Source organism: Dendrobates tinctorius, unplaced genomic scaffold (genome assembly GCF_039654945.1).
Source record: "Dendrobates tinctorius isolate UK_male_01 unplaced genomic scaffold, ASM3965494v1 ptg000250l, whole genome shotgun sequence".
In the NCBI taxonomy this organism is placed as follows: Eukaryota; Metazoa; Chordata; class Amphibia; order Anura; family Dendrobatidae; genus Dendrobates; species Dendrobates tinctorius.
Window position 1 is genome coordinate 61,425,422 of NW_027361917.1, and position 17,093 is coordinate 61,442,514.

Below are 17,093 nucleotides of genomic sequence, written 5' to 3' on the forward strand. Positions count from 1 at the left end.
GTTCCTGCTGGCTCTGCTGGAACTGCTGCCGCTGCTCCTGCTGGCCTTGCTGGATCTTCTGTAACAACAGCTTGTTGGTTTCCTGCTGCAGTGCCTGGGACTGGACCAGGTGTTTCAGCAGGTCCTCCATGATTCCAGGCAGTGCTTGTTGCCCCGCTGCAAACTTCACCCAGGACATGCAGCAACTGTCTCAAGTCTCTGCTGGGACCGCTGTCCGCACGTGTACCACCAATTGTGGGGATGTGACTCACTCAGGTGCAGCGGGAGACAATCAGGAGACAGGTTCTTCCAAAGTTCATAAGGTTTATTTCTGTCATAAACCAAAAACCAGCGTGTCACCAAATATAGCCTCTAGTTTAGGCAAACAAAACATAACTGTTCGTGGTTGCAGACTCAGACCGCGAGTCTCAGCACAAGCTGGGAGGTGTAGTCCTCCCCACATACAGCTCCCTGGTTCAGGAGCAGGCCACATTATAAGGCTGTAGCCACACCCACGAACTCAGCAGCTGACTGGTCACCTGACTGTGACCTCACCACAGGTCCTTCAAACAACAACAACAATAATATCTGGTACGCTATACCTATGCCTTACATTATGGAGATAAGCCATTTATGAGACACATATCTCACATCAATTACACGACCCTTAGCCCTGCCACAATATATATATATATATAAATATATATATATATATATATATATATATATATATATATATATATACAGTTGTGGCCAAAAGTATTGACACCCCTGCAATTCTGTCAGATAATACTCAGTTTCTTCTTGAAAATGATTGCAAACACAAATTATTTAGTATTATTATCTTCATTTAATTTGTCTTAAATGAAAAAACACAAAAAGAATTGTCCGAAAGCCAAATTGGATATAATTCCACACCAAACATAAAAAAGAGGGTGGACAAAAATATTGGCACTGTTCGAAAAATCATGTGATGCTTCTCTAATTTGTGTAATTAACAGCACCTGTAACTTACCTGTGGCACCTAACAGGTGTTGGCAATAACTAAATCACACTTGCAGCCAGTTGACATGGATTAAAGTTGACTCAACCTCTGTCCTGTGTCCTTGTGTGTACCACATTGAGCATGGAGAAAAGAAAGAAGACCAAAGAACTGTCTGAGGACTTGAGAAACCAAATTGTGAGGAAGCATGAGCAATCTCAAGGCTACAAGTCCATCTCCAAAGACCTGAATGTTCCTGTGTCTACCGTGTGCAGTGTCATCAAGAAGTTTAAAGCCCATGGCACTGTGGCTAACCTCCCTAGATGTGGACGGAAAAGAAAAATTGACAAGAGATTTCAACGCAAGATTGTGCGGATGTTGGATAAAGAACCTCGACTAACATCCAAACAAGTTCAAGCTGCCCTGCAGTCCGAGGGTACAACAGTGTCAACCCGTACTATCCGTCGGCATCTGAATGAAAAGGGACTGTATGGTAGGAGACCCAGGAAGACCCCACTTCTTACCCCGAGACATAAAAAAGCAAGGCTGGAGTTTGCCAAAATTTACCTGAAAAAGCCTAAAACGTTTTGGAAGAATGTTCTCTGCTCAGATGAGACAAAAGTAGAGCTTTTTGGGCAAAGGCATCAACATAGAGTTTACAGGAGAAAAAAAGAGGCATTCAAAGAAAAGAACACGGTCCCTACAGTCAAACATGGCGGAGGTTCCCTGATGTTTTGGGGTTGCTTTGCTGCCTCTGGCACTGGACTGCTTGACCGTGTGCATGGCATATTATGAAGTCAGAAGACTACCAACAAATTTTGCAGCATAATGTAGGGCCCAGTGTGAGAAAGCTGGGTCTCCCTCAGAGGTCATGGATCTTCCAGCAGGATAATGACCCAAAACACACTTCAAAAAGCACTAGAAAATGGTTTGAGAGAAAGCACTGGAGACTTCTAAGGTGGCCAGCAATGAGTCCATACCTGAATCCCATAGAACACCTGTGGAGAGATCTAAAAATGGCAGTTTGGAGAAGGCACCCTTCAAATATCAGGGACCTGGAGCAGTTTGCCAAAGAAGAATGGTCTAAAATTCCAGCAGTGCATTGTAAGAAACTCATTGATGGTTACTGGAAGCGGTTTGTCGCAGTTATTTTGGCTAAAGGTTGTGCAACCAAGTATTAGGTTGAGGGTGCCAATACTTTTGTCTGACCCATTTTTGGAATTTTGTGTGAAATGATCAATGTTTTGCTTTTTGCTTCATTCTCTGTTGTGTTTTTTCATTTAAGACAAATTAAATGAAGATAATAATACCAAAGAATTTGTGTTTGCAATCATTTTCAGGAAGAAACTGAGTATTAGCTGACAGAATTGCAAGGGTGTCAATATTTTTGGCCACAACTGTATGTATATATACATATATATATATAGTAAGGTTCCACCATGTGAGTAGATGGGGATTACTCACTTTGCAGGTCTTTGAGGTAAACACTGGCACGCTCAGGGTTAAAACGAGTCCATTTGGTTTATTATTTAAACAGTTCCAGCTGCCATTACACTGTCCGTTAAACATTCAGTTTTAACACATGAATACAGTCTCTCACTGAAAAATACTTCTCACTGACCCCGGTCAGTATAACACATGGTTGTCAAGACCGTTACCTCTTGGATCATCACACATTCTCGGATCCCTCTTTCCTCAGAGGTATCCGATAAATATCCGTTCACATTAATTTAGGTCCATATATATTTGGACAGAGACAGCATTTTTCTAATTTTGGTTCTAGACATTACCACAATGAATTTTAAACAAAACAATTCAGGTGCAGTTGAAGTTCAGACTTTCAGCTTTCATTTGAGGGTATCCACATTAAAATTGGATGAAGGGTTTAGGAGTTTCAGCTCCTTAACATGTGCCACCCTGTTTTTAAAGGGATCAAAAGTAATTGGACTATTGACTCCAAGGCTATTTCATGGACAGGTGTGGGCAATCCCACACCTGTTCATATATTTACGAATACAACTACAGTTTCTGGCAAATTTACCACATCCTGGTGTCTAGTTTCCTTTCTTAGAAAGTTTAGAAGGAAGATCAGTATAATTAATCATAGAGAAGAAAGTGGATAGGGACATTCCATCCCGTGCAAAACAATCCTTTATTGAGGCATCAAGTTACCAACAGCAGGCAGATAAAACCATCGAGCAAGTACAGACGACGATCGTTTTGCACTTACATTGCGCTTCAACAGGTCATGACTATTTTCCTCGGAAGTGGCACCCGTGTTCCCTGATGTGTGTGCAGCTTCATTAACCAGAGGTCATACAGCTGTGCCTTTGTCCTGCTTTTTCTCTTCTATGGTATGTGATTACAGTCACTAAAAGCTGACTGTAATGGTACGGATCAGTTTCCACAGAAAAGCCTATATACTAGGATTTTAGGACTTGCCGAAAAATACTGTGTGTGACTTCTGACTTAGAAAAAAATATTTCCAAGTTGTTTAGGTAAAATAACCAGTGTCATGTATTCGACATCATTGCTTCAACTTACCTAGAACGTATGACGACAACCAACTGCCTTTGCTAACTAAACCCTGAATGAAGCGAAATGTAACAAGCCATGGATATGTTGGAGCAAATGCTACCAGGACACCAAATACCGCAGAGATGAAGAGTGAACTTAATAGGCATGGTTTACGACCAAATCTAAAAAATAAAATGATATAAATTACTTATGTAACCATTATTTAATCTTGCATCCTATTCAAAATGCAAAATAACATTTTTTAAATTGAGCTAAATATTATATCCCAAAATCATCAAGAGAATCCCCTATCTGAATGACAGCGCTACCTCACAATATATATATAAAACTGAGTGTAGAGCTCTGCCCCCTCCGCATAGCCACATTCACTATAATATCCCACATCATCCCGTCAGCCGGAGCCACCGGACTACTATCCCTAATATCCCACATCATCCCGTCAGCCAGAGCCACCGGACTACTACCTCTAATATCCCAAATCATCCTGTCAGAGCCACCGGACTACTACCCCTAATATCCCACATCATCCCGTCAGCCAGAGCCACCGGACTACTACCTCTAATATCCCAAATCATCCTGTCAGAGCCATCGGACTACTACCCCTAATATCCCACATCATCAAGTCAGCCTGGGGTGAGAACCAGAGTGCTGAGTGGAATTGCCCTAACTTCCATACCGGGGATCCCTTTAAGAGAGACCTGGGGTCAGAACCAAAGCGCTGAGTGGATTTGCCCCCACTTCCATACCGGGGATCCCTTTAAGAGGGTCCTGGGGTCAGAAACAGAACGCAGAGTGGATTTGCCATCACTTCCATACCAGGGATCCCTTTAAGAGGGGCCTGGGGTCAGAACCAGAGCACTGAGAGATTTACCCTCACTTCCATACCAGGGATCCCTTTAAGAGGGGCCTGGGGTCAGAACCAGAGCACTGAGAGATTTGCCCTAACTTCCATACTGGAGATCCCTTTAAGAGAGCCTGGGATCAGAACCAGAGCATTTGAAGGCAATTGCCCTGACTTCCATACCTGGGATCCCTTTAAGAGAGGCCTGGGATCAGAACCAAAGGACTGGATGGATTTGCCCTGACTTCCATACCAATGATCCCTTTAATAGAAGCCTGGGGTCAGAATCAGAGTGCTAAGGGATTTTCCCTAATTTCCATAGCAGAGATCCCTTTAAGAGAGGCCTGGGGCCAGCATGGGAGGGGGTGATTCATTTCTGTCATGTGCTCTCTGCTCCTTTCTGGGGGCAGACAATGGCTGGGAGCTTATGTTCCCGGGTATGTTAGATTTCGCCCACCCAGTCAGTGTCTGCTGAGGTGTTGTGGAGTTGGAAAATCTGCTCATAGCAACCAATCACAGCTCAGCTTCTTTTTAACAGCTCTGGTGAAATGAAAGATGCTTAGTGGTTGGGTGGGGCTGTGTGGAATGGGCGTGGCTGATACGCACATACATACATACATTTCTATATATAGAGATGTTACACAATTAAACACATAATAATAATACACTACCTGTCTGCAATGTATCCAATGAACATAGATCCAAGAAAGAATCCAAGGTTCACAAATGACTGAAACAGATCCAGCTTCCAAGCATTATCACATACGAGGTTAAACTGAAAGAAGTGTTTATTACAGTTATTTGAAATCTCAGTAAGTATGTGCAGTTTTATCGATGTTTCCTAATATTTGAAGGGGTCATCCAATTGATTTTTTTTTTTAAAAGGGTCAGAATGATATGCAAAAATCCACCTTACCAATCTACTGCTTTCCGCCCACTCTATGATCTCTACTTCCTTCATCAGCAGCTCAAAACAAAGACACGTGGCCAGCTGCATCCAATGACTGGTTCAATGTTCCTTGTAATTGCCTAAAAAGTCATTTCTGGTTTGTCGAGTCTGTCCAGAGGATCAGTAAGGTGAGTATCACTTCCTTTTTATGCCATTCTGACCATTAAAAAAAACCTGAAGTGGAGAAACCATGGGCAGAAATTTGGGAATCCTGTATATGCCACAAAAGTCTCCCATCTATACAAAGCACATAATCTAACACATACCTGTGTTACTGAATGTGGACATATAACTTTAGGATGAGTGTAATACAGTGTGAGCACATTGTTTTGGATCAATGAGTAGGAAGAGGAAATTGTAAGGAAAAAGGATGTGCATACCCAATATAAAAAAAACATTTAAAATGTATACAGTATATAGTACATAAAAGACTTGAAAGCTTGGGTATGATAATCCAAATAATGTCTCTTCAACAGGCAAACACTAAAATGGTAGAAAAACCCTGGGTTAAATTGTGTTAATTCCACATGATACAATATAATGGGAACTAGATGCTATATGCGCATTCAATACAATTACATGTGAGTGGAAAAACACAATGGATGATGAACCACAGTATCAGCAACGTATACAATACAACAGCGACATGCACAATAATAATAATCTCTTGCCCGCTCATGCCGCTTAAACCTAAAGAACATCTCTAGAATCCGCCTTTTCTCACCAGGGAAACAACAAAAACTCTCACTGTCGCCCTGATCCACTCCCGCCTGGACTACTGTAATGCTCTATTAATTGGCCTCCCTCTCACTCGACTCTCCCCTCTCCAGTCTATCCTTAATGCAGCAGCCAGGGTTGTCCATCTGGCTAATCGTTACTCAGACGCGTCCGCTCTTCGCCAGTCGTTACACTGGCTGCCAATTCATTACAGGGTACAATTCAAAGTACTTGCTCTCACCCACAAAGCTCTCCACAGTGCGGCACCCCCTTACATCTCCTCCCTCATTTCTGTCTATCGGCCTAACCGACCGCTGCGCTCTGCAAATGACTTTCGACTAACCTCTGCCCTAATCCGTACCTCCCACTCCCGACTCCAAGACTTCTCCCGTGCTGCGCCAATCCTCTGGAATGCTCTACCCCAAGATATTAGGACCAGCCACAATTTGCATAGTTTTAGGCGCTCGCTCAAAACACATTTGTTCAGAGCGGCCTATCACATTCAGTAATCAAAGTCATGTTTGTGTGTGTGTAGCCCATTCACTATCTCCATCCCATTCATTATCTCCATCTAACCCCCACCCCCTGAAGATGGCTGGACCGTCATTGTAAATACATCATTGTAAATACAAACCTATGCTTTGTATCTCCCCCACCTCATTGTAGATTGTAAGCGCCACGAGCAGGGTCATCTTATTTCGCTTTAATTATTGTATTGTTAACGTTTTTACTTATGACTGTTGTGTTTGAAACTGTTCAACTGTAAAGCGCTGCGGAATATGTTGGCGCTATATAAATAAAGATTATTATTATTATTATTATAATAATAATATTTACCAGCAACTTCATCAGGGTTGTCACTCTTTCTTTCTTGACCCACATATGGCAAGTTCCCAGGACAAGGATTAGGTGCTCCTGTTTATTCTGGTGTATTCCCATGCACCCCTTCTCACTCAAAAAAGGGGTAAATGTCTGACTAGATGTCTCTAATTTGCTATCTATACTCCAGCAGCTAACCCTACACTAATTGCAGCTAAGAGCGGTATTATTATAGAATAGAATCTGTTTGAATCAGCCCAGAAAAGGACTGTTGAATTAATTGGGTATTGGAACTTTAAAGGTAATTAATGTTTCTAATATTGTGCTGACATCTGCACAAGAGTTAGTTTGAACCATGGGGCCAAATTTTAGTCATGCATTGAATATTGATTATTTTGGCGCTACAAAATCTACATTCTTGTTTGTACAAAAACTTCTGTTGAAGAAATATTTCATGAAGAATTTATGGGCAGAGGATACACATGTGGGAAAGTTCTTTTTTACTATTAAAAAGAAATCCATCACATTCCCATTGCCATTCAATCTCTTACATACATTAAAACATTCATTATTACAAACTCTTGATAAGACATTAAAAGGATGTATCATTCCAAAATATACCTAAGGCTACTTTCACACATCAGGTTTTCGGCGTCAGGCGCGTTCCGGCGTCGTGCCGGAGCGCCGGATCCGGCAAATGTATAGTAAAACCGGATGTGACGGATCCGGTTTTCTGCCGGATCCGTCTTGCGCTTGACAGCCAAAACCGGATCCGTCTCATCCGGTTCATTCGGTTTTCGATCCGTTTTTCGACGGATTACGCCGGATCCGGTTTTTAAAATCGCCCCTTGTGGCCTTCCGAAAGGGATTGGCTACTGAAAAACTATATATAGCGTGTTCCTACAGCCCTTCTTTGACAGGTTGTAGAGGAGAAAGTGCAGGTTGTAGAGAAGAGCAAGTTACTGGTGAAGATGGATGTTGTGATTGGAAATATTTTGACGAATTTGGCGGATTTTACAGCGGAGGCGAATCGTTTGAGGGTGATTGTTCTGGAGAAGGAGAGAGCGAGACAGCAGCGCATCAGGCATCGTAGACGACGTTTGTGGATCCACCCCATCACAGCCAAGAGAATGACGCGTGGGGTCTATTCTACACTCTGCATGGACCTTAGACGAAACCCGGATAAATTTTTTGGATATGTTTGGATGAAAATGGAGAATTTTGATTACTTGGTGGAGCGCATTGCACACCTCATAAGAAAATCGGACACCTATTGCCGCTTCTCTGTTTCACCCGCAGAGCGTCTGATGGTGACTTTAAGGTAAGCCACATTTATTGGATATGCTCGCATCAGAGCACACTTTCACTGCAATCTTGTTGGTGGTAGTTTGCATCTCCAAGTGTTATAGCTGAGTTTGGTATGTAATGCTGGGATTTTAAACTAATTGATTGTTTTTTAATTCCCCACAGATTTCTTGCAATATTTCAATTACAAGAAATATTTTTCAATTGTCCTCATGGCCATCGCTGACGCGGAATACAAATTTATTGCTGTTGATATTGGGGCCTATGGCCGCTCCAATGACTCTCAAGTTTTCAAACTGTCTGCCATGGGGCGTAAACTGTATGGAAACACCTTCCAGTTCCCACCCCCTAGACTGCTGCCGCAAACATCTGGTCCACCTATGCCATTTGTCTGTGTAGGGGATGAAGCCTTCCAGCTGTCAGAACACCTTTTGAAACCGTACGGTAGCAGAGGATTGTCAAGAACAAAACGCATTTTTAATTACCGCCTCACAAGAGCAAGAAGGATGGTTGAATGTACCTTTGGTATTCTGACAGCCAAATGGCGGGTCCTATTGACTGCGATCAACCTCAAGACAGAAACTGTGGACGAGGTGATCAAAGCTTGCGTGGTACTCCACAATTTTGTTATCTGCAAGGAACCCATTTCCATTGAAGACACCTCTGAAGAAACCACCTTGCAAGATTACCATGACATTACCACTAGAAGTTCTGTGACGGTTTCAGTAATGAGGGACAATTTTGCACTGTACTTTATGTCACCTCAAGGCAGAGTTGGCTATCTTGTCATGGTCTTACTATTTTTACCTTTAGGCCACAGGTGTGTACCTGGTTGTGTTTTATGCAAAGTATTTCACCTTTTAACAAAATTTGTGTACATTGTTAGGAAATCACCAACAATAAACACAACTTTTTAGGTGAAATACTTTGCTTCAAACACAACCAGGAACACAACTGTGGCAAAAAGCTAAAATTTACCCACAGTTATATACCTGGTTTTGAATACCTTTTTACCTTTGAAATACCCTGTTTTTAAAGTGCAAAAAACTTTTTTAATAAAGGTTTTAAACCCAATGGCCATTTTTATTAAAAAACACACATTACAAATCTGTGTAGTGTGGGGTGGAAATACTGCTGGAGGGGCTGCGGGACACTTCGACACTGGGAGTGTGGAGAGAGGACTGGGATCTTGGTGGGGAAGGAACAGTTAGAGGTGAAGGTGTGGAAAAAGCTACAGAATGGGTGGACATGTGGGAGGCAGAAGAGGTGGTGGGCGGTGGAGTGGAGGGTTGGGTAGGGACTGTAGTAGCAGATGATGTTGATGGAAAGTTGTATGGGGAAGGAGTTTGGTACGGGGAAGGAGTTTGGTACGGGGCAGGTTGCTGGAAGTGGGGAGATGTCTGGTACTGGGGAGGTTGCTGGTACTGGGGAGGTTGCTGGTACTGGGGAGGTTGCTGGTACTGGGGAGGTGGCTGGTATGTAATAGGGGGAGGATGGAAAGTGGCTGGAGGGGATGCAGGTGGAGGAACTACTGGGGTGGGAGGAGGAGGTTGGGAGGTAACGTGCTGGAGAGCACCGTGGCATGAATGCATTACATGCATCTGCTGGGTAGGAGAGAGCGTTGCCATGCGCTCCACAACAGACCTGAAAAAGGTGTGGTTTGGCGAAGATCTTGCTTCTGAATGCATGGTTTGCAGAAGTGTCTTCATCTCCAGAATGCTGGATTTGATCTGCTGAAAGCCTGCGGAGATTTTCTCTGACAAGACTTTTAGACAGTTCTGGAAAGATGCATTCAGATGCAAGAACTCTGGCGCATAAGTCTTTTCCTGACCCCTCTGCCGCTGCCGCCCAGTACCCGCAGGTGTACTAGAGGTGGCAGGGGCAGAAGGGTGGGGTAAAGGGAAAGCGATCTCCTCACCAGCAGCTTCATGTAATGTAGGCGGCCACGATGCTCCTGTGCTGGTGGATGGGACAGATGGGTCGAATGTGTGGGAAGGCTGGGAAGGTGCAGATGTACCGGGGTGGTCGAAGTGTCCCTCGGTGCCGGTCTCCTCAGGGATCGCCTCAGAAGGGTCCAATCGTGCAGGCTCCCGAGTGCTGCTCACCGTGCTCTGGAATAAAGAGAAAAAAAAACAATTAAAATAGTGACATGGCATGGCCCTGGCTGAAAAAAAATTGTTACATCTAAACATTTTTTTTTCACATGTGGTGTGTAATATTTACCTTCTGGTGACCATTGTATCCCGGAGGAACGACAGGGCTCGTGCGTACTTGTACTTGCTCCTGCGTCCTCCAGATCCACTCGGGGCCCGCATCTCTTTATTGAACTCCTTCTTGAAACGATCCCTCACAGACCGCCACCGCTTCACAATTCTGTCCCCTGAAACGAGAAAGGACAAAGTGGTTAGTATACAACATCAGTGTTTCCCAAACTCCAGTCCTCATGGTCCCCAGGGGTCATGTTTTCAGGATTTCCATAGTAAATAGAAATCCTGAACACATGATCCGTGGGGACCACGAGGACTGGAGTTCGGGAAACACTGGTTTACATCAAGCAACCGGTACTGTATATACTTACGCTCTTTAATCTGGGCCCGAGCATCGAGGTCCTCCCAGCGGCCCACAAGGAGCGAACAGATTTCCTCCCAGAGTCGTCGGGTAACGATCAGGTCAACATGGCGGCGGTCAGCCATATTCCATAGCGGCTCCCTTTCTCTGACGAGATCGATGAGGTGGTCCACATCTATTCCTCCATCCTCACCGTCTGAGTCGGGAGCACGCTGTGAAGGCTGTTAAAGTAAAAGAGAAAAATAGCAAAATTAGTCACCACACTTAAGACATGAAATAAAAAGTGTACCAAAATTTCACTTAAATATTATACTTACACGCTGGTGACCGCCGCGTTGCTGTCGCCGATGACCCTGGGAGGCACTGCGAGGACCTCTTGGCCGAGCACCAGATTGGGAAGACTAGAGAAGAAAAGAAAAAAATTTATGTGTTTGGATGTTGGCATTTGTTTGCTGTGTGTGGTCTGCAGAACATTGTTTTCTATGTGTTGTGTGTAGTGTGATGTTGTGTTTCTGCGTTTGATGCAAAAAACTTACCAATTGTGAGCCCACTCCAGGTGTCTGTCCACCCCTTCCTTCTTCTTCTGGGAGCTCCTCTTCAGCTTGTGATTCCTGTTTTGAAATAAAAGGCAATGACTAGACATATATTACAGAGATGATGGATTTTGGAACTAAAAACTTACCGTCAAACGCTGACAATGCGAGGGAGGGCTCCCAGAAGAAGATGTGCTGTCCTCTTGCTGGCCAGACTCCATGGCTGTGGGTGGTGCTGTTGCTGCTGCCAGTGCTGCCACTGCTGCTGCTGAATCTCTTGGGCGGCTGTTGAATAAAGAGAAACAAAGGGCCAATGAATATCTTGATATTCCATGGCCCTAGTTTTGAGGAATGGGGGATTTGATAATTACCTTCTCTCATCTGCTGCTGGACTCCCCTCCCGTTGCTCAGCATGCTGCTCCATTTGGGGTGGTGGTGGTGCTGATGGTGCTGCAGTGGTCTCCTGCCTTCTCCTGCGCCTGGTTGCTGTCTTTGGTTGCATGTTGGGTGTGGCTGAGGGTCCCACTGTCATGCTTTTATATATGTGTCTTGTGGGCAGAGCTACTGAGCATGCTCAGACCCAAAAAAACAGATCCGGCCACCGGATCCGGCTATAGCGGCGCTCATAGGCTTTCATTGTGTGAAAAAGAGACAAAAAACGTTACAGTAGCCGTTTTTTCCAGACGCCGGATTGCGACACATTGCCGAATCCGGCAAAAACCGGATGAAACGCATGGCCATCCGGCCCGATCCGGCGCTAATGCAAGTCAATGAGGGGGAAACCGGATCCGGCATTGCATTTCGCCGGATCCGGTTTTTGTCAAAAGTGCCGGATCGCGCCTGACGGCGAAAACCTGATGTGTGAAAGAGGCCTAAGAGGGATTGAGGGTTAAGAAAACAATATTTATACTTTTATTTGTTATCCACTGTTCACAAAAACATACTTATTCCATTAGGATGCCCCATTTTATCAGGACTTGGAAATCTCAGCAAACCGATTTCAAGATTTTTCTTCACCTTGCGTAGCCGAGTTCCCATCCTATGACTGTGATTTTTATTACAAACAGGAGGCATGGCAATTGGCAAAACTTGTGCATTGTGATATGCTAATTAGTGATGAGCAAACGTGCTCGCTACTACTCGGTACTCGCCTGAGTATCACTGTGTTCGATGTACTTGGCAAGCACTGAGTATTTCCAGGATTAATCGGCAGGAACTCGGGTCTTCACCCAGCATTTTTGGCAGACTTTAGAGGGATTGTTTGCCAGGCCATGAAACGCCGCAGCCATCTTTGTTGTGGTCGTGCACTGATTGCCTGGCCGCACAGCATCATCAGGGGTATAAGGGACTGGACACCGCCCTGCTAGACGCATTCAGCTCCGGATTGAGAGAGTGTAGGAAAAGCGGCTGCCTTGCTAGGGTTAGACTTGGGGATTTATTAGTTAGTGTGGGGTCTACCATCCTAAATACTCACCTCCAGCTAAACCAACAGTCCTTGTAAGGACTAATTCCGAAGTATACAGGTTCCAGTGTTAGGCAGGCAGGGGATTGTACGTCGCTGTATACACATCAGTAAAAGGCCTGCAGGCACTGTATTTGTGCATATAGAGCATTGTATACAACAAGAGGGTCCATTCCCCTCCTGTGTTCTGGTGCTGCTGATGCTACCTGTGGGATATATTAGCCGTATATAGCTAGCCCTAGGTGTAATTGGAATACAGGCCACACATTTTTTTATCTCCGTGCCAGCTCATATCTGTGCGTGCTGAAATTTTGGCCAGTTTACATCTTTTTTCTCTTTTTTGGCTGGCTGTCAGTTTTGGTTAAATAAAGTAGTATTTAGGCCAGGAAAAAAAATACAGGCCACACATTTTTTGCTGCGGTATCTCCGTGCCAGTTCATATCTGTGCATGCTGAAATTTTGCCCAGTTTACGTCTTTTTTCTCTTTTTTGACAGGCTGTAAGTTTAGGTTAAATAAAGCAGTATTGAGGCCAAAAAAAACCTACAGGCCACACATTTTTTGCTGCAATATCTCCATACCAGCTCATATATTAGCGTGCTGAAATTGTGGCCAGTTTATGGCTTTTTTTTCTCTTTTTTGCCTGGCTATCAATTTTGGTTAAATAAAGCAGTATTTAGGCCCAAAAAACATACAGGCCACACATTTTTTGCTGCAGTATTTCCGTGCCAGCTCATATCTGTGCATGCTGAAATTTTGCCCAGTTTACGTCTTTTTTCTCTTTTTTGACAGGCTGTAAGTTTAGATTAAATAAAGCAGTATTGAGGCCAAAAAAAACCTACAGGCCACACATTTTTTGCTGCAATATCTCCATACCAGCTCATATATTAGCGTGCTGAAATTTGGGCCAGTTTATGGCTTTTTTTTCTCTTTTTTGCCTGGCTATCAATTTTGGGTAAATAAAGCAGTATTTCGGCCCAAAAAACATACAGGCCACACATTTTTTTGCTGCAGTATCTCCGTGCCAGCTCATATCTGTGCGTGCTGAAATTTTGGCCTGTTTACATTGGTTTCCTTTTTTTGGCCTGGCTGTCACAGTCGTTATATCCAGCAGTCTTTTGTATGCACAAAATACAAAAAAAATTAATACAGTGTGTTATCTCAGGCTGAGGCCTGGTGCATCTATGGTGGAAAATTCTTTGCTTTGCAGGCATACCTATCACATCTAATTTTTCTCCCAAGAAATCCATTTGTATTGAGCTTTTCAAATATTTCAGTAGTCCATTTAAAATGAGCAGGGCAAAGGACGGGGAAGTGGACGTGAGGCTGATGAGGCATGCAGAGGATGAGGCCGTGGTCAAGCTGAAAGTGGGCCACAGCAAAGGCCCACATCTTCGCGCTTGACCTTCCTGTCCCAGTTTCTAGGGGACCACACCACACCACTATTGAATCCAGAGCAGTGTGAAACAGTTGTTGGCTGTATAGCGGATAATGCTTCCAGTCACTTAGCCACCACCACCATGTCTTCAACATGGTCAAGTCTGAGTAGCCGTGAGTGTGGACCGGATAATGCTCACCCTGATCGTCCTTCCTCCCACCATGCCGAGTGCCCTGAGACAACTGATATTACACTCGGAGACTCCGAAGAGCTGTTCAGTTATCCATTTGGAGATTCGTGCCTCTCGCCCGCTCCACTTGAAGCGGGGCAAGATGATATTCCATGTAGCGATGCACAAATCTTTGAGCAGCCACGGTCACCTGAGGTGGACGATGATGAGACACAATAGCCGGAAAGTCAGGAGGAGGAGCAGGGTGCCGATGTGGTGGATGACATAGTGACTGATCCAATCTGGCAGGAGGACATGCAGAGTGAGGACAGCAGCACACATGGGGAAGGAGGCATATCACCCCATCAGGCAGGAAGAAGTAGTATGGTGTCCGCAGACAGAAGGCATGCATCCGTTCCCCGTAACAGCAGCAGGATGGAAGTTGCCGTTCCTTCTGTTAGATCTTCCCGAGTCTGGTTATTTTTTAAAGACTCTGCTGATAACCCCAAACAGGCCATTTGCAGCATTTGCCATGCCCACATCAGCAGGAGTAGCAAAACTACCAGCCTAACCACCACCAGCATGATTAGATACATGGCATCAAGGCACCCGACTTTGTGGGCCGAACCCCAGGCTCCAGGAACACTGTCTGCAGGTGACAACACTGCTTCTTCCACTGTTTTGCATCCAAGCCAATCCCCAGTTCACAGTGCCTGTGAAGATGCTTCAGGCCCTGCAATTGTTGTTGCCCACAGTCAACCAGCACCATCATCGAGCCCGTCTACGTCCTTTTGCCAGCCCAGCCTTCAGTTGTCTATACCCCAGTCATTGGAACGCAAGCGGAAATATGCAGCCAATGCCCTACAGGCCACAGTACTTAATTTGCACATTTCTCGTCTGCTTGTGCTCGAAATGTTGCCTTTTAGGCTCGTTGAGACAAAAGCTTTCCGCAACCTGATGGCGGCGGCCGTCCCAATGTACTCGGTCCCCAGTCGCCACTATTTCTCCCGTTGTGCCATACCAGCATTACAAAAGCATGTGTCCCACTACATTACCGGGGCCCTCAACAGTGCTGTTACTGGTGAAGTCCTCCTAACCACGAACACGTGGACAAGTGCTTTTGGGCAGGGACAGTACATCTCACTGATGGCATAATGGGTTAACATAGTGGAAGCCTGGACCCAGCTGGACTTTGGGATGGAACACATCCTACCCACACCGAGGATTGCGGGCCCTACGTCAGTCAGGGTTGCCCCCACAGTCTACAGCTGCTGCACCTCCTCCTCTTCTTCAGCCTCCATCTCTGAAATGAACACATCAGTCAGAAGCCGGAAGCACTGCAGCACTCCCTCAGCCAAGCGGCAACAGGCTGTGCTGAAGCTAATCTGCATAGTTGACAAACCGTACAATGCAGAAGAGTTGTGGACAGCGCTGAAAGAGCAGTCAGATATTTGTCTGACACCGCTGAACCTACAGCCAGGTATGGTCGTGTGTGACAATGGCCGTAACCTGGTGGTGGCCTTGAGGCAAGGTGAGCTCACACACGTACCTTGCCTGGCTCATGTACTTAACCTCGTGGTTCAACATTTTCTCAAAAGCTACCCGGAGCTGCCGGATCTGCTAGTGAAAGTACGCCGTCTGTCTGCCCATTTTAGAAAGTCAGCTACAGCTTCAGCTGCCTTTGCTATGCTTCAGCAGCGTTTGCATCTTCCGGCTCACCGATTGGTGTGTGATGTCCCCACGCGTTGAAACTCTACACTGCATATGTTGGAAAGGATTTGTGAGCAGAAGAGAGCAGTTATTGACTACCAGCATCAACAAGGCCATCAATATTCGGTTGCGACTCCACACATAAGACCTCAGGAGTGGATATGGATGTCAGACATATGTACCATCTTCCAGAACTTTGAGGACTGCACCAAGATGGTGAGCGGCGATGACTAGGGATGAGTGAGTACTGAAGTATTCGGACTCGCTATACTCGTACCGAGTGTACCCTAATACTCGGGTATTCAGTATAAATAGCGAGTCCAATGATTGTCAATGGAAAATGCGAGTAATTGTCTGCTGGATCCTTCAAAGCGGTCTGGGGGCTGAGGAAAATGCTAAAAAATGTGTAAATGTTAAAAAATGTATGCTGTAAACAAATGTATATAACATGGGGGCACCTGGTCAGGGGCTGCACGATTGTTTTTACCCCACTGCTTCACTAGAATGTACAAACACTATTTTAAGTCCTTTGGTTTTTTGCCGGAAGAGAGGGACTCGTACGCCACTTGCGCAGTGCCAGTGATATATCAGAAGAAGTACCATAAGAGCGAGTGATGATGGAGGCAATCTACTGACACCTAAGTGTGTAAGTGGTGTAAGGAGAGCAATCTGCCCTAGGGGTAGGGGCTGTGTTACGGTTAACGCAGGAAGAAGCCACCCATCATCATCATCATCACAAGGGATTCACAATTATAAAGCTTGGACTATTGTCCTTGTTGTGCCACTGCCCAATGTGTAGGCATAGATTTAGTGTCTTCCAAACATTAGCCCTAGGGGCTGTATCATGGTTAATGAAGGAAGCAAGGCAGGTCTGAAGTTCCTAACAATTATGATAAAGCCAGGACGACTATCATAGAGGTGGCCGTGCCCAGTGTCCAGGCATAGCCATAATGTCTCCAAAAATTAGCCCAAGGGGCTGTATCATGGTTGATGAAGGAAGCAAGGCAGGTCTGAAGGGCCAAACAATTATGATGAAGCAAGGAGTCGGACAAATAGCATAGAGGTGGCTGTGCCCAGTGTCCAGACATAGCAATAGTGTCTCCAAAAACTAGCCCAAGGGGCATGATAGCATGATTGATGAAGGA

The 17,093-nt window shown here is 45.0% G+C and overlaps 1 protein-coding gene across 1 annotated transcript in view; it reads right to left on the reverse strand.

Annotated features, from left to right (window-relative positions):
* Positions 1 to 17,093, reverse strand: part of SLC22A2 (solute carrier family 22 member 2) — a 267,564-nt gene that overhangs the window by 117,701 nt on the left and 132,770 nt on the right. The window contains exons 2-3 of the mRNA XM_073557713.1: positions 5,012 to 5,115; positions 3,506 to 3,660 (exon numbers count right to left, since the gene is read on the reverse strand). Coding sequence (XP_073413814.1) covers positions 3,506 to 3,660; positions 5,012 to 5,115 — 259 coding nt within the window. The remainder of the gene's footprint in view (positions 1 to 3,505; positions 3,661 to 5,011; positions 5,116 to 17,093) is intronic.